General features: G+C 36.6%; 1 protein-coding gene and 1 long non-coding RNA gene across 8 annotated transcripts in view; one reads left to right on the forward strand and one right to left on the reverse strand.

Moving 5' to 3' along the window:
- Nucleotides 1-337: 337 nt before the first annotated feature.
- The window catches only part of CEP70 (centrosomal protein 70), a 62,705-nt gene continuing 35,226 nt past the window's right edge, over nucleotides 338-27,816 (reverse strand). For all 7 annotated transcript variants that reach the window (XM_036030708.1, XM_036030714.1, XM_036030711.1 and 4 more), the window contains 10 exons: nucleotides 23,421-23,505; nucleotides 23,241-23,329; nucleotides 22,039-22,113; nucleotides 12,799-12,904; nucleotides 9,363-9,533; nucleotides 5,485-5,631; nucleotides 5,138-5,306; nucleotides 4,842-4,956; nucleotides 3,803-3,882; nucleotides 338-1,047 (listed from right to left, as the gene is read on the reverse strand). In XM_036030708.1, the coding sequence (XP_035886601.1) occupies nucleotides 986-1,047; nucleotides 3,803-3,882; nucleotides 4,842-4,956; nucleotides 5,138-5,306; nucleotides 5,485-5,631; nucleotides 9,363-9,533; nucleotides 12,799-12,904; nucleotides 22,039-22,113; nucleotides 23,241-23,329; nucleotides 23,421-23,505 (1,099 nt within the window). In that variant the 3' untranslated portion in view covers nucleotides 338-985. The remainder of the gene's footprint in view (nucleotides 1,048-3,802; nucleotides 3,883-4,841; nucleotides 4,957-5,137; nucleotides 5,307-5,484; nucleotides 5,632-9,362; nucleotides 9,534-12,798; nucleotides 12,905-22,038; nucleotides 22,114-23,240; nucleotides 23,330-23,420; nucleotides 23,506-27,816) is intronic.
- LOC118501614 lies at nucleotides 6,732-8,832 on the forward strand. Its single transcript, XR_004904236.1, has 2 exons — nucleotides 6,732-7,681; nucleotides 8,112-8,832. It is a non-coding gene; the product is annotated as an uncharacterized LOC118501614 (long non-coding RNA).

Here is a 27,816-nt window from a genome sequence, read left to right on the forward strand (position 1 = left end):
CTCTTTCTCTCTCCCTCCCCCTCTATAAAATAAATAAAATCTTAAAAAAAAAAAGAAAAGAAAGAGTGAGAAGTCTTCCTAAGCCCACTACTTATAAAAATGAGAGGGTGGGTGCCAGGGCTGTGGTGGTGGGGAAGCAGCAGTAACTCAGAGTGGCTTGTACTCAGAGATGTGAGGCAAAACACTACCAGTCCTTTAATAAAATCAGACTTGACTATTGAGAACAGAGAATAAGTAGGCAGCAGCAAGGGTGAACCCACTGCCCAAGGAAGGCTCAGCCTAGGAAGAGAACATGACTCATATTTGTAAGACAAGTAAGTCACTGAGGACACTTGTATTTGAAAATCCTTCACAAAAATTTTATTTAAGATCTCATGCCCTTATAAAAAGTACATTACATCAAGATTGCAAACAAAGACACTTTTTAATGAGACTTTTATCTACTCACCTACATTACCTGGTAATTCATTTCCTACTCTAACACATTTCCTCCTTCTTCCTCCTGCTTTGACAGGACAGGTGCCATGAGGGATATCCTAATAGAATGTGCCACTTTCTTGCCAGGAAAGCAATAACTTCCTACTGGCTGGACTTACGAGAGTCACTGGCATTCCTTGTTCCCAGAACAAGAAAGGTCACTAAACCCTGAACTTATATGTGACCTTTTTATTACTCTCAATCTCTCCTTGAGTTTCTTTTACTCATTATATCTCAAAACAATCTTAAATTTTGAGCACTCAAGAAGTGCTTAAGAAATATTGTAATTAAAGGATCTAAAGTTAACTTACTACTCTAACTTAATAACTGTTTCCTACATAAGAATCTCAAAGTTAATTGAAATTATGAGTCGGGGGGTCCAATACTAAGAAGGGGATGAATTCTGAGAGTAAACACATTTTGTAACCCTTGTCTCAAAAGTAAGATCAATCCTACAAAATGCTTAGAATGTTAAGAATACAATTTACACAGTAAAAATGATTTGTTTTCAGTATGAAAGTACTTTTAATTTCTTTACTGCAGGTACAATGGCATCCAAGTCATCAATTTCTGTAATAAAAAATAATAAAAGAATAGCTTTATCTAGTGATAGGATCAGATGAAGTGAGAATCTCTATGCAAAGGCAAACCTTAAACCAAAGGCACACTGGTGCTTTCAAGCACATGAGACTTTTCTCCAATAGCGTGACAGGAGTATCACTAATTCACACGGCATCTTGTTTGTAAAAGCTACCACATGCCTACAAGCATTCACTGACTCTGATATTAATGTCAGTAACAGTATGCTCTTATTAACAAATCCTACTGGCTACATTTATAATATCATGTTATTACCTCTTTAAATCTGTATCATTACATGGGTGACCCTATATGGTGAAATCCCAGGAGAGGCTGTCTCTTTCCTGCGCCCCTGAGAATTTCTTTGTAATGAACACAGTCCTATAGTTAATTCTGTTGGAAAGACTTCTCATTAATATCTACCTAGTAAAAGGTGTGAAGCTTCCCAAAGTACAAATCTCAGATGCAACATATTATAGAGCTTTGCCTGCTCTAGCTCACCAGATAAACCAGTTCACGTTTTTCTCTGCCACGTTCTTTCTGAATCTGACTTTTCCTCCCAAGACTATCTTTTCCCAATCATCCTGTGAGAACTCTGTTTGAAAGCTCTTGGCTACTGAGGAAGCAAGGTCCTTTCTCTCACATTCTAAACTCCAGCTCTACTTAAGGTAAGCCCCAGGGGCAAGTTCTCTAGGTTCTCACCCCTCTCTCTAGATTATTCTGCTAGGCCACTGTCCATAAACTCATTTCCTTTACATGAAACATGCTTCCTTGTACCCTGGTCAGGTAGCTCAGTTGGTTAGAATGTCATCCCAATGTACCAAAGTTGTGGGTCCAATCCCCAGTCAGGGCACATACAAGAATCAACCAATGAATGCATAAATAAGTAGAATAACAAATCTCAATCTCTCTCTCTGCCTCCCTCCCACCTTCCTTTCCTTCCCTCCCCTGCCACCGCCTCTCTCTCAAATCAATAAAATTTTAATGAATGAATGAATGAATGAATAAATAAATAAATAAATAAGAAGCCTCCTTGGAATCCACCTCTCTCCCTTGATGTTTAGTTGGATTTGGTTGTTCTTCCTTTTGCCTAAATACATAACCCATGTTGTTTAAGCTCCTTATTTCAGTCAGAATACTTGTCTAGATCCAATTATAAAGCATCAAGATAAAAGAAAGGAAAAATATAAGCAAACCTACAACAGAGAATTTGGTTCACACATTACATCATAATAAGGTTACAAAATCAGGCTATTCCCTGAACCCATTATGAAATCACACATGTTTTCTCACTAAATGAGAAATCCACATTATAAATGAACCTCACAGAGAAGAATCCTGGCTGATATGAGAAATTTCTCAGCTTACATAAAAAAGTCCTTCTCCACAGCTGGTATTCAGTACACCTCTGTAGTTCTAGATGCTTACTATGACACCCAGTAATTAAAAAAAAAAGTCATGTTTCCCAAAACAGATTTAACTTCCCAATGTTATAATGTTTAGCTCCGTAATTTCAACTATGACTACAATGCAGAGCTCATCTGCAGTCAGGGAGACTTAGCTTCTTGAAGCAAATGATCCTACATGAACCATGCTGGTAATATTTGAGAGGAAGTTTCTACAGAAGGATTCTGAAATAAGTATTACCAGCACACTAATTAAAATATTTATTAAGAATGAGAACTTCACTATTTAAGTAATTGCTACCCCAAAGCAAGTAAAATCATGTTATTCTATGAGACAAGGCTCTTCGGGATACCAAGCAACACATTTCTACAATTTCATGTCTCATCTTAAGTTTAACTTTCAAATTACATTTTTTCTTTGCAAACACAAGAGCATGACTAAAGCACACTCCCTCACAGTTCCCTGCTTCCAGTTCATATAAAATTGGCCCTGAAATGTCCTTTTTGTTTACTAGGTGAGAGATGCTAGTTGGATACTTCTTTCATTTATTTATCATCTTCTTACCAAATTTTAATTTACTCATTCCCTTATCTTCTACTAAACCTCATTTCCTTCTAATTTGATTTCCAATGTCAAAGAGCCATTGTTAAAAAAAACAAAACCCAAATCTTTCAAATGAGCTATATAAAAATAAAGAACTAGTGAATAAATCACTTTAAACTTTAACAAGTGTTCTTAAAAGTAAGATAAATTATTTTTATAGCCATATATAATCACACAAAACAAGAGCTTTAGGTCTCTATTTTGCCTATAATTCCCAAGCAAGTTCCCCTCAATATGATCAAGAATATAAATGTATCTCTCCCCTTTTAGAAATTTATAAATTTATCTTTCTTTCTAGAGATCTTTAGTTCTTATCACCAGAGTAAAAACAATTTGTATATTTGAGTAACATAGTAGATAGGTCCTATTTTTTAAAAGGAGGAGGAAGAGAAGGAGAAAAAACACCTTACAAGGCCATAAATTCTATCAAGATTTCATTACATAATGACAGAGTCAGGGCCTGGCCAAACTAACCGCCATTTCTCCTCTTAAGGTCCCAGCACAAAGGCAGCCCCTTACTCCTTAAAGGACACGTGCTTCTCTATTCTGCAGACTAATCCCAACCATCTCTAACTGCATGTTAGGAGTGTGTTTCCAGAACTATGAATGGTTTCCGAACACTTTCTATCAACTGTTCTAAGTAAAAACACAAATCTAGGAACTAATGAACACTCTTCCCTCCAACCCACTGATACCTTTAGACTTGAAATTTAAACACCATCAACAAAGATCTTACCTAAGATCTCAAGTAGATCATTAGTGAATGCCTGAAATGCTGGAAAAAATTCCTCATGTTCTTCCAATTTGATGATAATGCTTTAAAAAAATGCAAGTTTATATTGAATTTCTAACTTAAATTTCTTGCATCTGATTGAATATACAACATTTTCAAAACAGAAATTTTCCTAATTTAAATATAAATTAATCATAATTTACAGTAATTCTTCCTTTTGAGCTCTTTGTTCATCAAATATCACTTTTCTAAAAATAAAATCTATTATCAGTGTAAAATTATATATATTTATATAAAGGTTCCCTAACATGGGAAACTTTCTATTTAGCTCAAGGATCCTTGAGACCATGTTTTTATAACATATTAAACATATCAACATAATAACTGGCTTTTATATCCACTATTCCATTAAATAATAAGTATCAGTAGTCAGTAAAACTGTGGGGAGGGGAAAATGGCCAGTGGTGATAGAAATGTTCCTTTTAAAAACACCAAGTACCAGAAAATTCCAGTGTCAGATTAGGTAAGGGTTCTTAGAGAACGTGCGGAACATACGGAATAGTGTATGTGTTTCCCTGCCCATACGTTTCAGTATAAAATTTGTGTACAGAGATTGGGGTGGGGAGGAAAAGTTATATATTAGAAATGCTTAGTTTAAAAAAAATCCTTAACATTTTATGTTCTAATCAAATATGGTAGTATACTAAAAATAGAACCTGCTTATATATTCTAAACTCACATGAAGTTACTAATGAGTTCTCCATATATAATTTCCCTGGAAATAGACTTACAGTAATAATGCTGGATTACATAAATTTATCCACCTTATATAAACTTATAGGCCCTACAATCTACTTTTATCTTTAAAATACTTGGCATTCCCTCCATTCCTAAGCTGTGACTTTTAAGTTATTTAAAAGATACTATTTAAGTTACTTAAAAATGAACAGGAAAGACAAGTAACTTATGAAGTTGTGAAAGTTTTAATTTCACCACTTCAAGCATTCTGGATGGTATTTGGTAAGCTATTTAAAATAAATACCTTTGAAGATCTTCAGGTCCCAATACCTGCATAACCTGTTCATTTATATCCTCATTAATCAGCCTACACAATTTTCCAACTGTGCTCACCAGCACACACAAGGAAGATGAACTATCTGCAAAACAGATGTAAAAGAACAGGATATTTCAAAAGAGAATTCTCAAAATCATTAAATCAAATACTTTACGCTTTAGTTATCCTCAATTTTTTTTTTACTTTAAAAAAATTTACCTACTTTCTGTTGATTTATTAGGAATAATTCTTAAAGGGGGGTCCAAATGAAAAAGGGTCATCACCTAATTCTAAGAGTTCTTGGAGGTTTCTCACAGCATTGTTCATTTCTCCAAGTCTAGTATAAACTTCATTCATTCGGGGATAGACTCCATTTAAAGAAGGAACATCAAATAATTTTTGGAAGTGAGAAACAATAGCTTGAAAAGTTTCAAAGTTTGGCAAATTGCTGTCCTGTCCAAAAAAGAGAAAGAAAGATAGATAGCACCTTATAATAATCCCAAATCTTTAATTAAAACTTTTAAAAGAGAAACAGAATTCTAGTAGAACAAATATTAATATCCATATTGTTATCAGTTTTAAGTTAATATTACATTAAAATATAAACATTTACATAAGTATTAGGCATTACCTTTTCCTTATTTTCAACTTCTTCCAACATGGTATCTACTATGAACAATAGATCCTCAACTTTGATACCTTCATTTTCATCCTGCTTCTTTAAAGTATGCCAAGGCACCAATTCTGCAGATAGTATTTTCAAGGACTTATATAGATCCTTTACAACAAAAGAAATGACATAATATTATTGATTTAAAAAGAGTTTTATAATAGCTAATAAAATTAGCATAATAAATGCTAATTGTTTAAATATCTTTAAAAATCAGGATTTATGTTAGAGTTTAATAAATCCATTAACCAATATCAGTATTTTGAAAATACCATTACCACTTTAGAAAAAGTCTGTTAAATTAGTGTTCTCAAAAAAAAAATTAGTGTTCTCCAGGTAAATATAGGCCTTACATTAAAACAATCCATATTAATTATCTTGAATCTGGATGTTTTAAGTAATTTTATGTTATTATTAGCATGTGTTATTTAAGTAATTGGCTTGAATTATTGATGGATAAAATATAAGCTTGTTCTTTATATTTTGGCCTTAAATGTTTTATAACACTTATTAAGATGTAATTCACATAGCATAAAATTCACCCTCTTTAAGTGTACAAGTTGGTAGTTTTAATAGATTTACAGCGATGTGCAACCATCTCCATTATCTAATTCCAGAATACGGTCATCTACACAAAAACAAGCCCACACCTTCTTGAAGCCATTCCCATTCTCCCCTGGCCCTAGCCCCTGGGTAACTGCTAATACTTTGTGTTTATGAATTTGCCCATAGCAGGCCTTTCACATAAAATGGAATCATTACAATAAGTGTCCTGTTGTGACTGGCCTCTTTCACTTATGATAATATTTCCCAGATTCATCTATATTATAACATTTATCTCCTGGAAAATTTTAATTTCAAAGGATGTCTAAATTAATTCTACTTAATCTTCATGACAGCCTACATAACTTTCTTGACCTAGACACACTGCCCTAATCAATTTTAAACTGTGCACAAGAGGCAATGCCACTGCAAGTTTAGAACTCTAAGACTGGTGAACCGATACATATTTCCTGAACATCTGTATGTACGTGGCACAGTACTTGGCCCTTTAGAACAGTGCTGCCCAAAGGAAATGTAATGTGAGTTCCAGTAATTTTAAATGATCTAGTAGCTGCACTTAAAAAAGTAAAAAGGAGGTAACATTAACTTTGACAATATATTTTATCAATATATCAAAAATTTACCAAGTATATAAAAATGTTATTATTTACTACTTAATATTTTAATTATTCTTCCAGACTAAGTCTTCTAAATCTTGTTTTATACTTACAGCACATCTCAGTTGGAACAGCCACATTCAAATGACCAAAGCTACCTGTGATGGGTGGTTACTGTGTGAGGCAGTGCAATTCCGGAATACAGGAAGAAGTATGTAAGACACTCTTTTTCCAGCTTATTTTAGTCCTCCACTTACTTAACACTTTCCAATTAATTAATGCTCAGATCTCACATATGGTATCTTTAACCTTTCACTTGACAAGAAGGCAATTACCTATTTTGGCAACACATTCAGTGTCAAATGAATGTTTTAAACATCAAATGCCACCAGAATTTGGAGAAAAGTCAGCAAGTCCCAGCATAATGATACTTTCATTAACCAGTGCTCCACCAACAAGGTGTGATCATGGACAAATGGTCTATGGTAAAACCACACCAAATACAAGTTTTTGCTTGAGAATAAAAGTATTAACAAGATTAAGAAAAAATGACATTCTGGAGCACTCAGCAGTGCAGAATGGTTGCAGCACAGTCCATCAAGTAAGCCCTAAGAAATCTAAAAGAGAGTCTCCTAGGCTCTCCACACTGTTCAGCTGTGAGCATGCAGTACAGTCAAGGTCCTGCCTGACTTTGGATGACAGGCCTCGAGCACGGGAGAACAGGAAAGCCACAGCACAGCACAGTGTACTGGGCTAGGAAACCTATGGAGCCTGGAAAGGTGGGTGGGAAAGACAGAAGCAAGAAGGCAGATAGCTAGCTAGCTTCACGCTTTTTCCATCCTTCTCTTTTATGCCAAATCAACCTGGGAAAAAACTAATCTGGGAAAACAGCTGTCCCAGACTTACAGGCTGCTACAGTATAGAAAACCTTACATATGAGGAGGCATCGAAGAACCTTATATAGTTTCTCAATCTGGACCCTGATTCTGCAGTATAAGGTAAGTATCTGAAACACTGCCCAAATCCCATGAGTTACTTCAGTGGCAGAGCGACTAAATTCCTCCTGGGTGTCCTCAGGATATTCTAATTATAAAGCTAACTCTCCTTGTCTCTTTCCAAATTATATAGTAGCAAAAACTCGCCATCACTGTAAAGCTTTTCTTGGGGGGCCCTTCCTCCCCCAGAACCTGAAGTACAAGTTATCTGCATCATTCACGTGGCACATCATGGCCTGTTTTCATTTCATTTCTTCCAATGATATCTTGAATAGTTAAATTTTATTTCCTGTATTTTAGAATGCTTTGTCTCTCCAATTAATCTGAATCTTGTGTTACCTTTTCTGATATCTCCCACAATGCCTTGAACATAGTAAATAATCAATAACTATTCATTTATTTGATTCCTCCCTTTGTCTCCTTTCTCTTCTAGTCTTTTCCTGGTCTTGAGAAAGCTGGGGCATGTTCTAGACCATTTGCCCTGAGGAGAAAGTAGAGTCAGTACCACCCCCTACTGGAGGGGGTGAACCCCCTGACAAGCAATGATTGGAAAAATGCCATGATTTACACAACCACTATTTCACCCTCTTCCGAATAAAAACTGGAGGAACTCAGGCCTATATAATAGGTGTATTAATCCAACACTGTCACTCAGTTAAAAAAAATTTTATAGCTCTATCCAAACCCTATTTAAAATGGGAAAGAGAAATTAGGCTGAATGTGAAGATTCTTTCATCAGTTAGAGGCATGTTTTCATTTAAAAATTTTTTTTGAATTCAGTATCATCTCCATTTTGTTGCCTTGAAATGTGTTATTCTGCTTTATTCTTCTGACAAATATCGAGCACTTATATATCAGGAGGTTCCTTGGAATATGTCAGAGAACAAAGACAAAACTCATGGAGCTTACACATTCTTACACGTATCTTCTGCATCATTTAACTTCACATTATAAGGCTTCTACTGATGAATACTATTATTAAATCACACCTTCATGAACAGAGGTATGCTACGTATATATTAGTTATTGAAACATCTAAAATTTTAAAGGGAACAGAAACTAAATACTATTGACTTGAGCAATTCACCTTTCAGTGAGCTACTCAACAAAAACTGGAAAAGCCTGAAGTTAATAAAGAATATGCAATAACTCTATAAAGTGAAGAAGTTTTCATCTTTCACCGATAGACAGAATAGGTAAAAGTATTGGCTGCTGTCGGACCACCACCTACAGACATGGAGATAAGCTTTGAAGAAAGGAAAATAATTTGAAGTATGAGGAGGAAAAAAAATCCCCAATTAAAACAGAATAAAGGATAAGACATTACATCTGAAGGGGAATAAGGGCCACGAAAATCTGTAGTATGGGAATGCCAAAAGTGGGTGATGAAAGTAGACCAGGGAAGGGCCTAGAAGTGCCAAGTGGATCTAGTACAGATTTTCAACAAGGTAATGGGCCTAAAAATGTTTTGTTTGGTAGAACTTTATAGGGGGCAAAGCTAACAGTAATGACATCATATGGGTAATACTTAAAACAATATATAAGTAGCAAGATTCACATGTAGATAAGCTAAGCCTTTTCAGCTTTACAGTTAAAACAAACAAAACAAAGTAAGCCTAGTCCTAATAAAGTTCACAGACTCCAAAAGATTTTCACAGCATGTAAAGAATATTCAACCCCCTACCTTTAGGGAAGTCAGTTGATCTGCCCACATTTCTATTACAGGAACAAGATGCTCAAATCCACAATCTTGAACGAGATCTTTATTAAAATGTTGGGCTCCTCCTTTACTCTGTTTATAAATTATTACTGGAGCTCTTGGATTGTGAATAATTGAATTGATGCTATTCAGCACCTAAAAAAAAAGGACTTTTTAGTTGAAATGTTTACCATAGTCGTATAAAAGTGACATGTTAAAGTAGGGCTTTATATGTCAATGCAATGTCATTTTCAGAGTTAATTTTAGGCATTAAGATCTTTAATGAGACTAACATTTGTAATGTGTGGGAAGTACAATAGTTTCATTACCATGATTAAACACGTGAGTTCTAATGAGAACCACAGACTTCACAACAAAAACTAAAATGTTTTTTAAAATGATTTAGACTTGAAAGTAGTTATGGCTTATTATAATCCACATAGAGAAGAATAATCATCCAGATATCCTTAGCTTGAGTCCCACATTTTCCTGTTTCTTTTCTTTTTTAAAGATTTATTTATTTATTCTTTAGAGAGAGGGGAAGGGAGGGAGAAAGAAAAAGAGAGAAACACTGAAGTGCGAGAGATATACATCAATTGGTTGCCTTTTGCACATCCCCAACTGGGGATCTGGTCTGCAATCTAGGCATGTACCCTGACTGGGAATCAAACCTGAAATCTTTCAGTCTGCAGGCCTGCACTCAATCCACTGAGCCACACCAGCCAGGGCACATTTCCCTAATTCTATCTTGTCATATTTAGGCCAACTGGGATGTTAAATGGGGCATTTCCTGTTGTTTCACAGCTTCAGCTGAAGTTGAGAGTAAAAACAACGAATTATAAAATCCATCACAGTTCTGAAGAGAACTCCTGGAAACATCATGCAGGTCTTGCTAAGAGGTGATCAGAGTGATCCTGGAGCGTGACCAGCCCATTTAAGAAAATGTCTGATTCATTGGGCAGGATTCACCAACACAAGAGTGTTTGAAAGTAATGTATAAACTAGCCCTGGCTGGCATAGCTCAGTGGATTGAGCACAAGCTGCGAACCAAAGTGTTGCAGGTTCAATTCCCAGTCAAGGTACATGCCTGGGTTGCAGGCCATGACCCCCAGCAACTGCACACTGATGTTCCCCTCTCTCTCTATCTCCCTCCCTTCCCTCTCTAAAAATAAATATATAAAATCTTTAAAAAAATGTGTTTTTTAAAAAAGAAAGTAATGTATAAACTAGTAAGTGAAAATGCTGTGCTGTTTTTCTTTTCTCCCCATAAAAGCTACAGGTCTCCTGAGAATTTGACTTCTGATGCTTATTTACAAGCAGTTTTGTTTATTTTAGTGCATTTCAATATTTCGCTTGTATTATATTTAAACTCTTTGAATACCATTTTAATGGGAAAAATTTCCCTCCACTAAATTATCAATGAGAGCAAGAACACAGTCCTTCTCCCCCTGCCTTAGACAAAAAGTAAGGAGGGCAACAGAACCCCTTTAAGAGACCAGAAAGCTGATGCTAGCTGTGCTTCAGAAGTTCATAGGGCAATCCTATTCCATGATTGAGGTGATGAACCAAGGGAAATTACATGTATGTCTAGCAGCATGTATCCAAACTTTATGATAAATGGCTTGCAAAAATTATTGCAATTATTTCTCTTCCTTGTATTTTCCCCACTTTGCAATGTGCCACTGCAGGTTCTCCCATCAAGAAGTGGAGTCTATTTTCTGCTCCCTGAATCTAGACTGGTCTTGGGCCTTGCACTGGCCCACAGTAAAGGAATTAATGGTGTGCCAGCTCAGAGCCTGAGGCTCAAGGTACCTTGATTATTTCTGCTCTCTGTGAACTCTACTGCCACATGGACAAGCCCAGGGTAGATGGTAGATGATAAGAGACACATGGCTCAGTCATCCCCAACACCCTGCACCAATATCCACCCAAATCCCAGAGGCAGAGCCACTAAACCTACTTGTATCCGACAGCAGATGCATGAGAGAACCCAACCAAGATCAAGAAAACAGCCTAGCTGTCCAAGCACAATATATTAAAGGGCTGAACTAAGTTTTAGGAGGGTTTGTTACACAGCAAAAAAGAACTGATACATATGTAAAAATAAAGGTAGAACAGAGCAAGGAGAAGAGGCAGAAACAACAGAAGTCTGCCCTTCTACATTGCAGTAAGGTAAAAATACACCGTGTGGCAAAATGAACACTGTGGAGGAGCATTAACCTTTCCTTTCGTGGAATAAAACTAACCATAGCTGAAGAACACGAGGGGAGTATCACTTAGTATGAAGAACAGGGGGAGGAAACGTGTTCCTAAGAGGTCAACTGGAATGCGCACTGCCCAGAGAGTAAATGACACATGGCCAAGTCCCTACGTTGGTGGGGAGGAAATAACTGCACACAAACTGTTCATACGGAAGAATAAATGTGCTAACAATATAGCAAAGGAGAAATTGTAAAAGAACAATGACAAGATACTTAACCTAAAAGGTATCAAAACTACAAAGATTAAAAGAATGTGAAAATAGCGTAGAAATGAAACAGACTAAAGCCTAGAAACAAATCTGTACATGCAAGGGAATATGGTATACAATAAGGGTTTCATTTCAATGGTCTGTTGGAAACTGCAAACTCGGGTGCCTAGAGAAGCCAGGTAAGAACATAAATGAGTGGAGCAAGGATGGGTGGGGACCATGGCCTACAGAAGGGCACGTGCCCTATGTGATGAGGAAAGGCATAATTCTGCTCTGATAATGGCTGCACAGGATTTTGTTGCCAGATTCTCTTTTCAACGGAAGCTACAAACAAGGACTTAGCAAATAAAATCTCTTAATTTAAAAAATATTAGTAATAAGTTCAAAGTTTTTTTTAAAACCCTGTGTGGGTCCAATAAAATAAAAATGCAGGCCCAGTTCAGTCAGTAAATGACCAGGTTTAATTGCACATCTATACAAAAAAGGCTCATCTATCTATTCTATAAAATCAGTAAGGTGAGATCTCTGCATCACCACATAGAAAGTTAAATTTCAGATGAATATCTAAATAAAAAACAAAACCATACAAGGACTTTAGGAAACAGATTTAGTTATAGAATAATAATAATACCAACCATAGCAACAACAAAAACAATAAAAAGGGAAATGGCTTAAGGGAGGAAAGTAGGGAAAAAGATAAAAGCTTTCCAAAATCTTACCAGCTTTTTACTACCCTGCTTTGAACAAGGCTATAAAGTCTCTTTTAAGGGCTAGGACAAATTCTAAAAACTACAATGTTTTTAGCCAAATAGGTATTCCATGGCAAGACAAGACAGGGTAAGCACACACAAATACAGGATGCAAGTATTCCTTACCAACCAATAATTGTTACACTGTGACTGAAACCAAAGTTGACTACAAACACCAGTCTCTTTTCCAGCCATTCAATACCTGAAAGTATCTCTGGTCAATTAGGGCCTGCTGCTGGTTATCTTTGCTGGGTTCATCTTTTTTCTCTGTGTCCTCAGCCTTGTTTTGACTGATAAGATCCTGTAATCTAAAGGGGGAAAAATCAAGACAATACAAAATGCTTTCCTAGACACTGGATTAAGATAACAAACTGAGCCGGTGATCCAGCTACCCTCCCAAAAGCTTTCTGTCATTTTATACATGTCTGTGCACACGTATGCATATGTGCATTTTTACAAATTTTAAGCCATACTGTCAATGGAAAACAAGAAGATCATCTCAATAGACCACAAATTAGAAGGAATCGCTGAAAACAAAAGGGATCACACTGAAGAAGAAAGCTCTAACCACTCCCCAACACTTGCAAAAAAAAAAGAGTAAGAAAGAACTACAGTGAAGGATGGAAGCAACTTTCTAGGGATCCAAGCTAGGAGGATACAGGTAAGGGAAGCAAGAAGCAATGGGCAGGGCAATTGGTTTGGGCACTATAGCAGCAAGAGCTAGAGCAAGGACAATTTGGAGTGGTCCTTCCTTCACCACATTCCAAAACCAAATAGTGATGCCTGGCCCAGTCAAGAGGGCATGAAAACCCAAGAGACTACTGGACTTTCTGAGTAACTACTGGAAAGCTAGGGGAGAGTCTCTTTGCATGTGTATCCTAACTATGCATGCGTCTCCACCTAATAGCAAACCGTTGCCCTTCTCCAAATATCTCTGAAGTCAGGCTGTAGTAGACATTCCTCCTACCACCCACCATACCTTTGAAAAAAGTGGTCTCTTATTAAACCCACTTCAAATTAACCATTTTACTGGTAACTTTGAGCATGCCTCTTGGTTTCCTACAGAAACTAACCCATCAAACTGATTGATTCCATGACTCATTAATGAACTTGACCTGCTATGTATAAAATAGAACAGCAATGTGCCATCATGTCATTTGCCTGCTAAAAAACAATCAGTTGCTTCCCACTGCTTTATGAATTAAATATAATGTCCTTGGGTTAGCATGTAAATCTCTCCATGTCAGTCCTAACCCAACATTCTCCTGACTCCTTTCTTACCTCATCTTACTACTACTGACCTACCATTATCTACTCCAGTCACATGTATTGCCTTGATCTTCACTTGGTTGCTCTTCTCTGCTCTCTCATGAGAATATGACCAAAAAATTAGTAAATGGAATAAGCTCTAGGTAAAAAAAATCAACCTCTTTCCTCTAGTAGACACGAAGACCTCATAATCCATTTTCCACTTGATTTCCCACCTATTTACCACATTAACATATTGTACTTAGGGGTTTTGTGGAAAGGCAGTGCCAGGAGCACATTATCTAGAATACAAGAGACATAGAAAAGTCAATATGCTCTCTAGTGGGAGTACAAGTAAATTATAAATCTGAATTTAAATGTTAGTTAACCTTGCAGTCTTGCTCCTTGAACCTCTGGAATGTTTAAACTGGGCAAAATAAGCTTTGGACCGGGCAAAGCTATTTCACACAACTGTATTTCACACAACTATTTGCAAAGCTAACAGGAAAGCAGACACTCTGGACTGAAAATTAAAGACATTCTTTAGAATTAGCACTACCATGTTTAACTAAAGAATATCTTAGCTTATATGTACCTACAAAGTTCCTTCCTTTACTTACTTCTATTCAATTATTCCCCTTCCTTTTCTCATAAAAACCCATTGCCATTAACCCCAATGTGAACACTATTTGGGTTCCTGCCAGAATCAGTGCTTCCTGAAGAGCTATTCTTTTGGATTTTAAACAAATGCTTGTAGCCCCTCACTCTAGACCTTTACTTTTTAGATTAACACTTCTTTTTTTTAAATATTTTATTTATTTATTTTTAGGGAGATGAAGGGAAGGAGAAAGAAGGAGAAACATCAGTGTGTGGTTGTCCCTCGCGCCCCACTACTGGGGACCTGGCCTGCCACCCAGGCATGTGCCCTGACTGGGAATTGAACCGGTGACCCCTTGGTTCGCAGGCTCATACTCAATCCACTGAGCTACACCAGCTAGGGCAGATTAACACTTCTATTCATATAATTGTTCTCTTCCTTTTCTCATAAAAACCCCTTGCCTTTACCCTGTAATTGGGACACTATTTGGGTTTCTGTCTCAATTTGTTTTCAATTCTTTTTGATCCTAAATAAGTGCTGTTGCTTCTCATTTTGGCTTTTTTAAAAAAAGTTCTTAATTAATCCTCTCATGAAAAATCTGCACAGTCACCACAGATGAAGCACTTAAGAGCCTTTCTCTTTGCCAGCACCAACACTGGCCTTCACAGTCTGACTTTCGGCATTCTGTTCCTACATTCCTTTTGCTGTTTTCTTTCTTGAGGTCTCATCCTTCTCATGTCTGCTAAGTCTATATTTGGGTTCATTTTTCTTTATGTAATTCAAGAAATCATAAATCATGCCAAAGCCAGTTGTCTTGCCACCACCAATATGGGCTTTGAATCCAAAGATAGTGTCTTTGGATTCATCTAGTTTTTCTGGAATTTCTGTCTTAGGTACTGTTGCCTTCCCAGGGTGAACGACATCAGTGACCACTGTTTCTGTGCACGTCATAAACTTTCTGGTCCAGAGAGTTATTGTGTCATTCGTGACAGAGGTGACCTTCAAGCAGCCAGACAGGAAAATCTCCTTTAAAAAAAAAATTAACTGTGTTTAAGAAACCAATGTTGTAGCAGAACAGGCTGTACTCAGAAATATGCTCGAATTGTTTTGTAGTTTCCAAGGCAGTGAGCAGGGCTGAAGGCCATAAAAATCCCCTCAGATGGCTAAGAAATACTTTACATTTCTTTGTGGAGTCTAGGAAAACCAGAAAACTTCCCTTTCTACATAAAATATGCCATGTTACCTCCACAAGATGAGTTTCTATGTACAATTTAGAGCTTTTGGGTCTGCTGAAGCCTTTCCATGGTCTCATGTGACTCCCATTCTGAAGATGAGGAATGAGTTGAAAAGTGGAATGCCAGTTTTGTTTTAAAATCATGATAATTTAGCCACAATGATACAAAACACATGTACCCACCAATGTGAGTCTCTCAAAGTTTTATGTTCTCTGAGTCCTTTTCCCAACATTCCTAGGACTTTTTAAAAATTTATTTTTCTCTAGAATTTTTTTTTAAATTAATAGGATGAAAAGAGGAGTGGTTCCCTTCAATCAAGCAGTCACAACTCTGAAGGCAACATTTCTCTAGCAGGGGCATCCAGCTTCAGGCCCAAATCCTGTGTGTTATCTCTGGGGCCCAAACCATAGGCAACTATACAGGCTTTGCCTGGAAAGCCTCATGGGGTAAACTGCTCCTCCCCACCCCAGACCAGGTGCCCAGCCTGTGTACCACAATCTCTGGAGGGAGTTGCTGTTACGGATTCAGTCCCCCCATCCTCTCCCCTCCTTCCAGACTCCCAGCTGGCCATGCTCACATGCATGTCAGAATTCCCACGTGCTTCCATTCTTAGGCCTTTTTAAGGGAGGCTTTGAGAGAGGCAGTTTTCCTTTCTCCTTAAGGGGTGGGGGGCTGGGGAAAGCCTTAACTGAAACACTTTTCTCCAGTCTGACACTTTTTCCACTCTTGGGCCTTCTCCTAGGCCCATGAAATAGTGTTTTGTGCCAGGCTCCTAAGGCAGTGAGATGCTCCCTCCCATCTGTTCTACATGTCACTGGCTGATCTCTGCCTGGCGCCAATCCCCAGGGAAAATGGAACTCTGAGGACCCAGCCTTTTTCTTTTTGGCTCCTTGCTTATACTATTGCAGTAGGTGAATGAAACCTTGCTTGTTCATTTCAATTTGGCTTCTTGGCCTAACTGACCTCCTTAATGCCTATCATCTCAACACCAGAGTGGTGGAATTCTGATTTTGTTTCCTCCTAGCAAAATAAAAATACCACTGAAAAATTAAGTGTGCTTTGGTTATCTTGCACTGACAAACCTATCTGGTCACTTCTTTGGATCACTTCTCAGCAACAGAATTTCTTTTAAAGATTTTATGTATTTATTTATATTAGAGAGAGGGGAAGGAAGGAAGAGAGGGAGAGAAACATTGATGTGCGAGAGATACATCAATTGGTTGCCTCTTGCACACCCCCAACTGGGGACCCAACCCACAATCCAGGCATGTGCCCTGACTGGGACTCGAACTGGCAACCTTTCAGTTTGTAGGTCAGCACTCAATCCACTGAGCCACACCAGCCAGGGCAAACAACAGAATTTTATAATTGACCTGTATGCAATATTAACTCAAACAAAAGGAATCTGTGTTAATAGCCTCATTTGATATTGAATGTTGGTAGTTGAAAAATCTAAAGAAAAAAAATTGAACTTTTTCTGATTCTAAAAAGGAAAGAGACTTCCCTCTCCTTTTCTTGTAGCATTTCCTTTGGAAAACCTGTAGCTGTAATTAAGAAAAATGTAAATTTTTAAGATGCACATAAGCCTTGGCCAGGTGGCTCAGTTGGTTTGAGTGTTGTTCTGTGCACCAAGAGGTTGTGGGCTCCAGACCAGGGCACACAGCTAGGTTGTGGGTTCGATCCCTGGTTGGGACATGTATGGGAGGTAACTGATCGATGTTTCTCACATCAATGTTTTCCCTCTCTAAAAATCAATAAAAAACATATCCTTGAGTGAAGACTTTTGAAAAAAATTTACATAAGCCTTTTGTTAATTTTACATCCCAGGAAGTCTGCCTTGAGAGGCTTGGAACCATCTCTTTGAACATGGACATCAGGGAGGACTGTGCCTTGTCTCCGTGGCTCAGTGGAGGTAAGCCCAGGCTCCAGGTCCTCAACTGTAATTTCACGCTTGTCTAAGGATACAAGAATTTTTTTTCCCCTTTGGATAAAGACAATTCACCTGTATGTAAAGGATAGTACCAGTGTGGCTATATACAAGGGTGAGATCTCTTTCTGTCTTTGCCATCTCTTTAGCAGATTGCCTATAATACACATCAGTCTGGTTGAATGTTTATTCAGTAAGGAAACTGTTTCTTTTTTCCTATAGATGTGGAAAAATGTAAATAGGTGAATACCTATGTATTCACTAGGTTGACAGGAGATTTTATTCTTAATTATTTCCCCAACATCTGATCTTTGAAAGATATTCTAACTCTGACACTTAAGAAAATAAAAATTTTAAACATTTTACCTTAATTTTTTTTATTGGGTGTTTTGTTTGGTTCTGATTATTAGTGTGGTGGTTAAGAATGTGAGCTTTGGAAAAAGAATGATTAGATATGGATCTGATTTCTTTCAAAGTTCTTTCACGTATCACCTGTGTAATATGGGCAAGTTATTTAACATTCCTAATTGTTTCCACATCTACATACTATAAAAATTCCATACCTTAAAAAATTAACAAATACATTTTTTAAATTCCAAATTTAAATTTCTAAAAACACAATTTCTTCAAGTTCAGCAGAAAAATATAGCAGGGACTGGTTCAGAATCATAATTTTAAAGGCTAATAGTATAAAATCAATCTGAAGACTAGACCTAAATGAACATCACAAAATATATTTAATAAATTCTTATTTGTAGTAGTTATGTTCTTAAAATTAGCATAAACACTTAATTAGCAAAGACTAAGCCATTGCTCCTAGGGGAGATACAGGGTCAGGTTCCTGAATGCATCTGGTCATATTTCCTCAACTGGCTGATATACAATCTAGTTTTATGTGTGTTAACATTTTAAGAAATGGCTAACAGCACAATAACTCACGCCTAAATGAAGTTTACCTAACACATGTTGTTTTCCTGTAAGGCACATCACAGGGTTCTGGTGTGTAGGGACAGTAAACAGCACACTTCAACACCATACTTGGGGACCATCTTGGAGAAATCACCAACATAAAGCACACAAATGCAAAAAAAGAGAAAGTGGCACTGTGATAACAAAAAGGATGCTAGTTGAGAGTAGGAGGGGTGAAACAAGAGGGAAAAGCCTTATCTGGTTCAGCAGCTGGAAATGTTTGTGGTGGGCATGTCCACGAATGGTTATGAAAGTGCAGCAAATATTAATTTGGGGATTAAACATAACACTTAGCAGGTAGACAAGTTCACAAATATGGAATCTACAAATAACAAGCATTAACTATGTTATCTCTGTATATAAAAGTGCAATAACATGTGAGTGTATCTTCACTAATATACTTGCCTTGATGTCAATAAGATCCCCTGAAAGGGGATCAAGATATGTCAGTCCAGCCCTAGTCCGGTAGCTCAGTTTGTTGGTGTTACCCCAATACATCAAGATTCTGGGTTCAATCCCCAGTCAGGGCACATGTAAGAATCAACCAATAAATGCATAAATAGTGGAACAACAAGTCAATGTTTCTCTCTCTCTCCACCCCTTCCTTTCTCTTTCTAGAAAAATCAATGAAAAAATATGCCACTCTTAAAACTCCCTGGCTGGTGTGGCTCAGTGGATTGAGTGCCAGCCTATGAACCGAAAGGTCACTGGGCAGACTGACACAGCCACTGTGGAAAACAGTATGGAACTTCCTCAAAAAATTAAAAATCAACTGCCTTTTGACCCAGCAATTCCATTGCTGGGAATATACCCAAGAAGCCGGAAACACTAATTCAAAGAACTTATGCACCCCAATGTTCATAGCAGTGCTATTTATAATAGCCAAGTGCTGGAAACAGCCTAAGTGCCCATCAGTAGATGAACGGATTAAAAAACTGTGGTACATTTACACAATAGAATGCTATGCAGCAGAAAGAAGTCCTACCTTTTGCAACAGTCAAGTTGGAACTTGAAATTATTATGCTAAGTGAAACAAGCCAGTCGGTGAAAGACAAATGCCATATTATCTTACTTTTAAGAGGAATCTAATAAACAAAATTCACTAACAAGCAAAACAACCAGAGACAAGGAAACATGGAACAGGCTGACAGCACCCAGAGGGAAAGCAGGAGGGAGGGATGGTTGAAAGAAGGGGAAGAGACTAGTCAAAGGACATGTATGACTGACCCACGGACATAGACAACAGTGGTGTGGGGACTGACTGTGGGAGTGTGGGGTGGGCTGGGCGGAGAAGGGCTAAGGGGGAAATTAGGACAACTGTAATAGAATAAATGAGAATAATAATACAATAATTAATAAAATAAAAATATGCCACTTTAACATAAGAAATCTTTTAAGCTGAAGGAGTTTGAAAAATGGCAGGTACAGGAAAGACTCTCTGACCTCCCCCCTTCTTTCTTGAAGCAGATAAGACCCTCATGTGACAGGTACCCTCCCTGTAACAGAAGGAAGGAGCATCTTCATCTGTGAAGACAAAGAGACAACAAGGAAAATCGGAATTTCCTCCAGTTCACTACCCTTAGCTTATACTTTTGTCCTATCAGATTGTTCCACAACTTTCCTCCCTTCATCAAACCTAGCATAAAAACACTCAGGCTTAACTGCTTGTTCAGGTCTTCATTTCCTATGGAGGCTCCTATGTCAGTAAAACTTACATTCAATATATTTGTGTGCTTTTCTCATGTTAATCTGTCTCTGTCAGTTTAATTTTCAGGCCTAACCAGAGACACTAAAAGGGCTGATAAAAAGTTTTTCCTCCCCACACTTTCTCCTCTGACTTTTTACCTACCTGTATACCTGTATCTCAATCAATTTTACCATCTCGGTTAATGCACCAACAATTACCTAGTTATTCGGGCCTAAAACTTGGGAGTCTTGATTTTTCTTCCTCAGCTGCCTATATTCAATCCTTCACCAATCCTGTAAGTTCCACCTCTAATATTCCAAACACTTCCCATCTCCACTACTGCCACCTTTGATGTCACCACCACCTCTTGTCCAAAAACTCACACAGCAGCAACTCCTGTGCTATTGTACCTTTAAGTACTTCTCTATCAAAGCTGTCTTATGTGTCTATTTTCACTGTCCTTCTCCCTTCATGTCATCTCCACGAGGGCAGAGACATTTTCTACTTGGTATAGCACTATAATTCCAGTACCCCAAAATGCCCAGCAGACAGTAGGAGGTACTACAGGTACCCAAAATGTCAAGCAGTATTACAGTAGGAAGGAAAAAAATATTAATTGAATGAATAAATGCAACTTTTCCAAATTTTCCACTTCTCTTTTTAAATTTTTCTTGTCTACTACTTTAATTTAACTCAATTTGTGATTCTGGGATATCCAGAAAACTTGCCTTTTACCACGGCATGTGTTACCATAGAAAGAAGGAAACATAGCTGTGACTAAAAACTGAATCAACTTACACTAATACATTTTATTTAATACATCTAACACTATATAACTCTCATAGTTTTCAAAATATTTCATCCCAATGGTCCCTTTCAAGTGCCATTTCCTTGAACCAAAAAGGGCACAGAGAATCTTTAGAAAATACTGTCACTATTGAAGGACAAAATTTTCTGAAACTCCTCTGAGTATGTGTTCCTGAAATCAAGAAAGATACAAGTGGTGGATATGAATGGCTGGCTGCATTCATTCTGGTACTTTTAAAGTATGATGAGGGTATATATTCTTCAGGTCATGGCTACTAGCAACAAAAATTTGGGGTGTCATTTCTAATTTCAGCAATTCTCTTAAAATTCCTCCATGACTTCCAAATATAATTTTCTAGTTAAAATCTTGCCCTTTATTATATTAGGCAAATAACGTTTTCTTGTTCTTATTTAAAATTAACGTATAACTAAATCAAACTGGAGAGCATTATGCTAAGTGAAATAAACCAGGCGATGAAGGACAAATATCATATGATCTCACCTATAAGTGGAACCTAATCAACAAAACAAACAAATGAGCAAAACAGAACCAGAGACCTGGAAATAAAGAAGAAACTGACAGTAGCCAGAGGGGCATGGGGAAGGGGATAATGGGGAAAGAAGGGAAAGGGGCAAGCAAAGGAATACAAATAGAGGACTCATGGGTACAGACAATGGGGGGGACTGACTATGGGAGTGGGGGGGAACAGAGCAGGGGAGAGCAATAGGGAAAAAGGTGGGACAACTGTAACTGAACAACAATAAATATAAACAAATAAAATAAAATTAACATAAGCTAAATCCAACACAATAGAAATGTTTTTAAACTGTGGAACCAGAAATATCCCCTTGTTAATATCATTTCCCTCCATCAGCCTGGTAATTTCAAGCCAAGCCCACTATGAGGTAAGCTAACAGGTAACAAAATACAAAAGCCTAATAAATTTGTAACTTTGGTAAAATATAATTACTTGACATTTTTCTTTAGGGCTTTCTCCAGTTTCTTCACCTGTTGCTTATAAAGTCTTAATTCATGCTGTGTGGGCCTGCAGAAAATAAATCATGTTGAATACATTCAATTTATTGAATTAAGCTACAAAGATATTTAATAATGAACAATAGAGTATACCTTGTTACTTATCACAACTATGTTTGTTAAAAGTCTTAAAGTATTTCATGACTGCTACTGAAGTGTTTATTAGCCACTGGATTTCTTCTTCTCTACATTCCCTGTTCAAAACTTTTTACCCATTTTTATTGTTATTAACCTAATGCTTGTTTTTATAGTGAGCTATTTCAAATATGCAGACAAGAATAGAAAATAGTAAAACAAATACTATTTGTTTTATAAGTAGTTTTACTATATCAAAGTTGAATATTAAGATTTGTTTCAACTCTTTTTAACTAAAACATTGTGTATATACTTAAAACTCCATGTGTGTCCCTCATTAATGTCATTCCTCTCCTTTGCATAACACAGAAAATACTATCCTGAATTCACTGTTCATGAGTCCCATGCATACTTTAAATTTTTTACTATAGTTTACACAATCATAAATTTACATATTACTATGTAGCAAGCTGTTAAAATTTACTACATAAGTGGCTTATACTGTAGGTATCAGTCCTCTCTCCATTAAAGTATAAGCTTTATGAGAACAAGGTATCTGTTTTGGTCATTATATTATACCAGAGCTTAGGATAGTGTCTTAACTTATAATAGGTGTCCAACAAATATTTGTTGAATGAAAAGTCTCATTCCTTATCAACATGTAGAGTCCCGACCTTTTGTGGTAGGTATGCTGTATATAAATATACTTGTCTGTTGTATGCCATTTAACCTTTTTAGTTTTCTTCTCCCACAACACAGGGATAAGTTGAGATAAGATGTTCTAAAGGAATTTGGAAACCTGCTACTATAAGACTGAATCTACTGAGTTCCTACCCAGTTTTATCTTTTCAATGTAGACTCCTATCTTCTCACTTCACTTGCCTATTTATGCATTCTTATTCCACCCATCACATGAAAGGCATCAGGATAAAATGATTGTAAGAGTATGAGTTTCCCAAGGTTAGTTTTACAGGAAAGGGCTAGAATGACTTATTTAACATTCCAAATTCCAAGATGTTTATTTTCCAAAGGTTACATAAAAATGACTTAAGTTTCTCTCACCTGGTTTCCAAATCTTTTTGGAGATTCAGCTTTTCAATTAAAAGTACATCAATCTTAGCTTTTGATTCCTTCAACTGATTCTGTAATGACTGCAACACATTTCACAGAAAAAACAGTTAACTTTCCTAGATGATTATTTTACTTTATAAAAAAGTATTTATGAGTCATATAGCCCCATACCATAAGAAGGCCTTTATAAGTTAGTGAGGCATCAAGACTTCTGTAGTCGTCTTCTTCTGACTGACTTTCATCTTCTCTATATTGCCTATGAAAAAATGTATGCAGTACATTTCTTATGAAAAAAATCTATCTTCAAACAAAAAAATTTAGCTAACATAAATCAATCCAATAAGGGTTTGATAATATAAATATGAATTAAAATTTAAGCCATATTTCCTACTTGTTCTCACAGAGAATGGTATTAGGAATTAGGTACTATTGTTATGTCTCTGTTTACTATCACCTTAATTAGAATGTAAGAGCCACGCAAACCAGAACTTGTCTTGTTCACCATTGTATCTCATTGTCTAGAAGAGTATGGAGCATAAGAATGAATGACAAAAAACACTTGTTGGCCCTGGCTGGTGTGGCTCAGTGGATTGAGCATCAGCCTGTGAACCAAAGGGTCACTGATTCTAGGACACATGCCTGGGTTGCAGGCCAGGTCCCCATGGGGGGACACATGAGAGACAACCACATATTGATGCTTCTCTCCCTCTCTTTCTCCCTTCCTTCAGATCTAAAAAAATAAAAATAAAATAAAAAATAAATAAAAACACTTGTTGAATGAATAAATAAACAAAGCATACTGTTTTCTCCTTTTAGTACTTTTAAGTCACCAAAAAAACTATATGAAAATATGTAGAGTGTAAGTGGACAAAGCAACAGACTTAATAGTCCTAATTCAAGTCGTGACACCACCAATAACCACCTGTGTTATCTGAGTAGTGGGTCAATGTCTCAGGTTTGTTTTTGCATCTGTCAAACAGATTATCTGTCACATATGTCTCACAGAATTAGTATTAAAAGTAAACAAAAGATATTAAAGCACTCTGGGAACTGCAAAGTACTACTATCAAATCAGTATTATTATTAACAATCCTGATGCATTAACACTGGGCTAATATGGTAAAGACTAATACATGTGTCTAATGAGCACTTGAAATATGGCTAGTGTGACTGAAAAACAAAATCTCTCATTTTATTTTAATTAAAATAAAAATTAAAAGCCTGAAGCAGTATAAAAGCTCAAATGAAGCTCAGAGAGGGCCAAACAAGTTGGACCCAGACACCTACAGCAAGACATATCGTTAAATACAATGACAAGGCTTAAAGACAAGGAGAAAATCCTAAAAGCCACAAGAGAAAAGCAAGTAGTTACCTACATGGGAGCACCAACTAGACTGTCATCAGATTTCTCAGCAGAAACATTTCAGGCCATAATGGAGTGGTATGAAACATTCAAAGTGATGAAAAGCAAAGACCTACAATGAAGGCTACTTTACCCAGCAACATTATCATTTAAAATTGAAGAAGAAATAGGAGCTTCCCAGACAAGAAAAAGCTGCAGGAGTTTGTTAACACCAAACCAGTACTACAAAAAAATGTTAAAGGGCTTGCTTTAAAAGAAAAAGATAAAGGGAAAAAAACCACAGGAAAACTGTGTAACAATAAAATGGCACTACATACGTATCCATCAATAATCACCTTAAATGTAAATGGCTTAAATGCTCCAACCAAAAGACATAGGACAGGATAGCTGAATGGGTAAGAAAACAAGACCCATATATATGATGCCTCTAAGAGACCCACCTCAGATCGAAAGATACACACAGACTAAAAGCAAACAGCTGGAAAAAGATATTTCATGCACATGGAAAGGAACAAAAGGCTAGAGTAGCAGTACTTAAATCTGACAAAACAGACTTTAAAACCAAGACTATAGTAAGAGACAAAAAAGGACACTACATAATGCTAAAGGGAACAATCTAACAAGATGATATAACCCTAGTAAACATTTACACACCCAACGTAAAAGCACCTAATGTATGAAGCAAATCTTGATGGACATAAAGGGAGGGATCAACAGAAATACAGTCATAGTTGGGGATTTTAACACCTCATTGACTTCAATGGCTAGATCTTCCAGGCAGAAAATCAACAAGGAGAAAGCAGCTTTCAACAACACACTAGATCAAATGGACTTAATTGATTATCTTCAGAGCATTTCATTCCAAACAGCAGAATATACATACTTCTCAAGTGCACATGGAACATTTTCTAGGATAGACCACGTTAGGACACAAAACAGGTCTCAATAAATTCAAGAAGACTGAAATCATATCAAGGGTCTTCTCTAATCACAATGCTATGAAACTAGAAATCAATCACAAGAACACTGAAAAACACACAAAAACATGGAAACTAAATAACAAGTGATTAAACAATGAATGGGTCAACAAGATCAAAGAAGAAATCAAAAGATATCATGAAACAAATGAAAATGAGGACACAACAATCCAAAATCTGTGGGACACTGGGAAAGCAATATGAAAAGGGAAATTCATAGCATTACAGGCCTATCTCAAAAAACAAGAAAAAGCTCAAACAATCTAACTCTACACTTAAAGGAACTTGAGAAAGAACAACAAAGTCCAAATGAGTAGAAGGAAGGAAATAATAAAGATCAGAGCAGAAATAAATCAAATGGAGTCTAAAAAAATTATACAGTAGATCAATGAATTCAAGAGGTGGTTGGTTCTTTGAAAAGATAAACACAACTGAAAAACCCTTAAGCAGAGTCATCAAGAAAAAAAGAGAGATTACCCAAACAAATACAATCAGAAATGAAAGAGGAGAAATAACAACTGACACCAGAGAAATATGAAGGATTGTAAGAAAATATTATGAACAACTGTATGCCAACAAACTGAAAAACCTGGACAAAATGCGTAAATTCCTAGAAACATACAATCTTCCAAAACTAAATCAGGAAGAATCAGAGAATCTGAATAAACAGATTACATCTAGTGAAACTGAAACAGTAATCAAGAAACTTCAAACAAACAGAAGCCATGGACTGGATAGCTTCACAGGGCATTTACCAAACATTCCAGAAGAACTAACACCTCTGCTCCTCAAACTATTTCATAAAATTCAAGAGGAGGAAAGGCTCCCAAACTCATTTTGTGAGGCCAGTATTATTCCAATTCTAAAACCAGATAAAGACACTACAAAGAAAGAAAATTACAGGCCAATATCCCTGATGAACACAGATGCTAAAATTCTCAATAAAATATTAGCAAACCGAACATAGCAATGCATCAAAAAGATCATACATTATGATCAAATGAGATTTATTCCAGGAATGTAAGGTTGGTACGACATTCGCAAATCAATAAAGGTGATTCACCACATAAACAGCATGAAGAATAATCACATGACCATATTAATAGATGCAGAAAAAGCATTTGATAAAATCCAGTACCTATTTATGATAAAAACTCTCAGCTAAGAGGGAATACAGGGAACATACCTAAACATAATAAAGGTCATATATGACAAACCCACTGGCAGCATCATACTCAGTGGGCAAAAACTACAAGCATTTCCCTTAAGATCAGGAACAAGACAGGTACATCCCCTTTCACCTCTCTTATCCACCACAGTACTGGAAGTCTTAGACACAACAATCAGACAAGAAGAAGAAATAAAAGGCATCCAAATTGGAAAAAGGAAGGAATAAAATTGTCTTTATTTGCAGATGACATGATACTGTATATAGAGAACACCAAAGATTCCACCAAGAATCTACTAGAACTGATAAATGAATTCAGCAAAGTAGCAGGATACAAAATTTATATTCAGAAATCAGTTGCATTTTTATGCCCATTACAAACTAACAGGGAAATTAAGAAAACAATCCCATTCATAATTGCTTCAAAAAGAATAAAATGCCTAGGAATAAACCTAACCAAGGATGTAAAAGACCTGTACATGGAAAATTATGACACTGAAAAAAAAAGAAATTGAAAAAGATACAAATAAGTGAAAGCACATACAGTATTCATGGATAGGAAGAATTAATATCATGAAAATGTCCACACTACCCAAAGAAATTTATATATTCAATGCATTTTCTATCAAGATTCCAATGATGTATTGCACGGAACTAGAACAAATATTTCAAAAGTGACCAGAGGGGAAAAGAGAGGGAATCTCAGGGGAATTTCAGGGGACAACGGGAAGGGTTTACAGGAACAAATATAAAGGACATATGGACAAAAACTCTGGGGGATGGAAATGGGAGGAAGGTGGGGAGGGATGGGTGGGTGGGCTGGGATGGGAGTAAAGGACAGAAAACTGTACTTGAACAATGATTAAAATAAAAAAGTAAATAAAAATTTTAAAAATTAAAAAAAATAAAAATTTAAAAAATAAAACTTAAAAAAAAGTTTATATGGAACCACTAAAGGCTCCATATAGCAACAGCAATCCTGTGAAAGAAAAACAAAGTAGGAGCAATCACACTACCTACTATCAAACTACACTATAAACCCATAGTAATCAAAACAGC

Source organism: Phyllostomus discolor, chromosome 7 (genome assembly GCF_004126475.2).
Source record: "Phyllostomus discolor isolate MPI-MPIP mPhyDis1 chromosome 7, mPhyDis1.pri.v3, whole genome shotgun sequence".
Lineage (NCBI taxonomy): Eukaryota > Metazoa > Chordata > Mammalia > Chiroptera > Phyllostomidae > Phyllostomus > Phyllostomus discolor.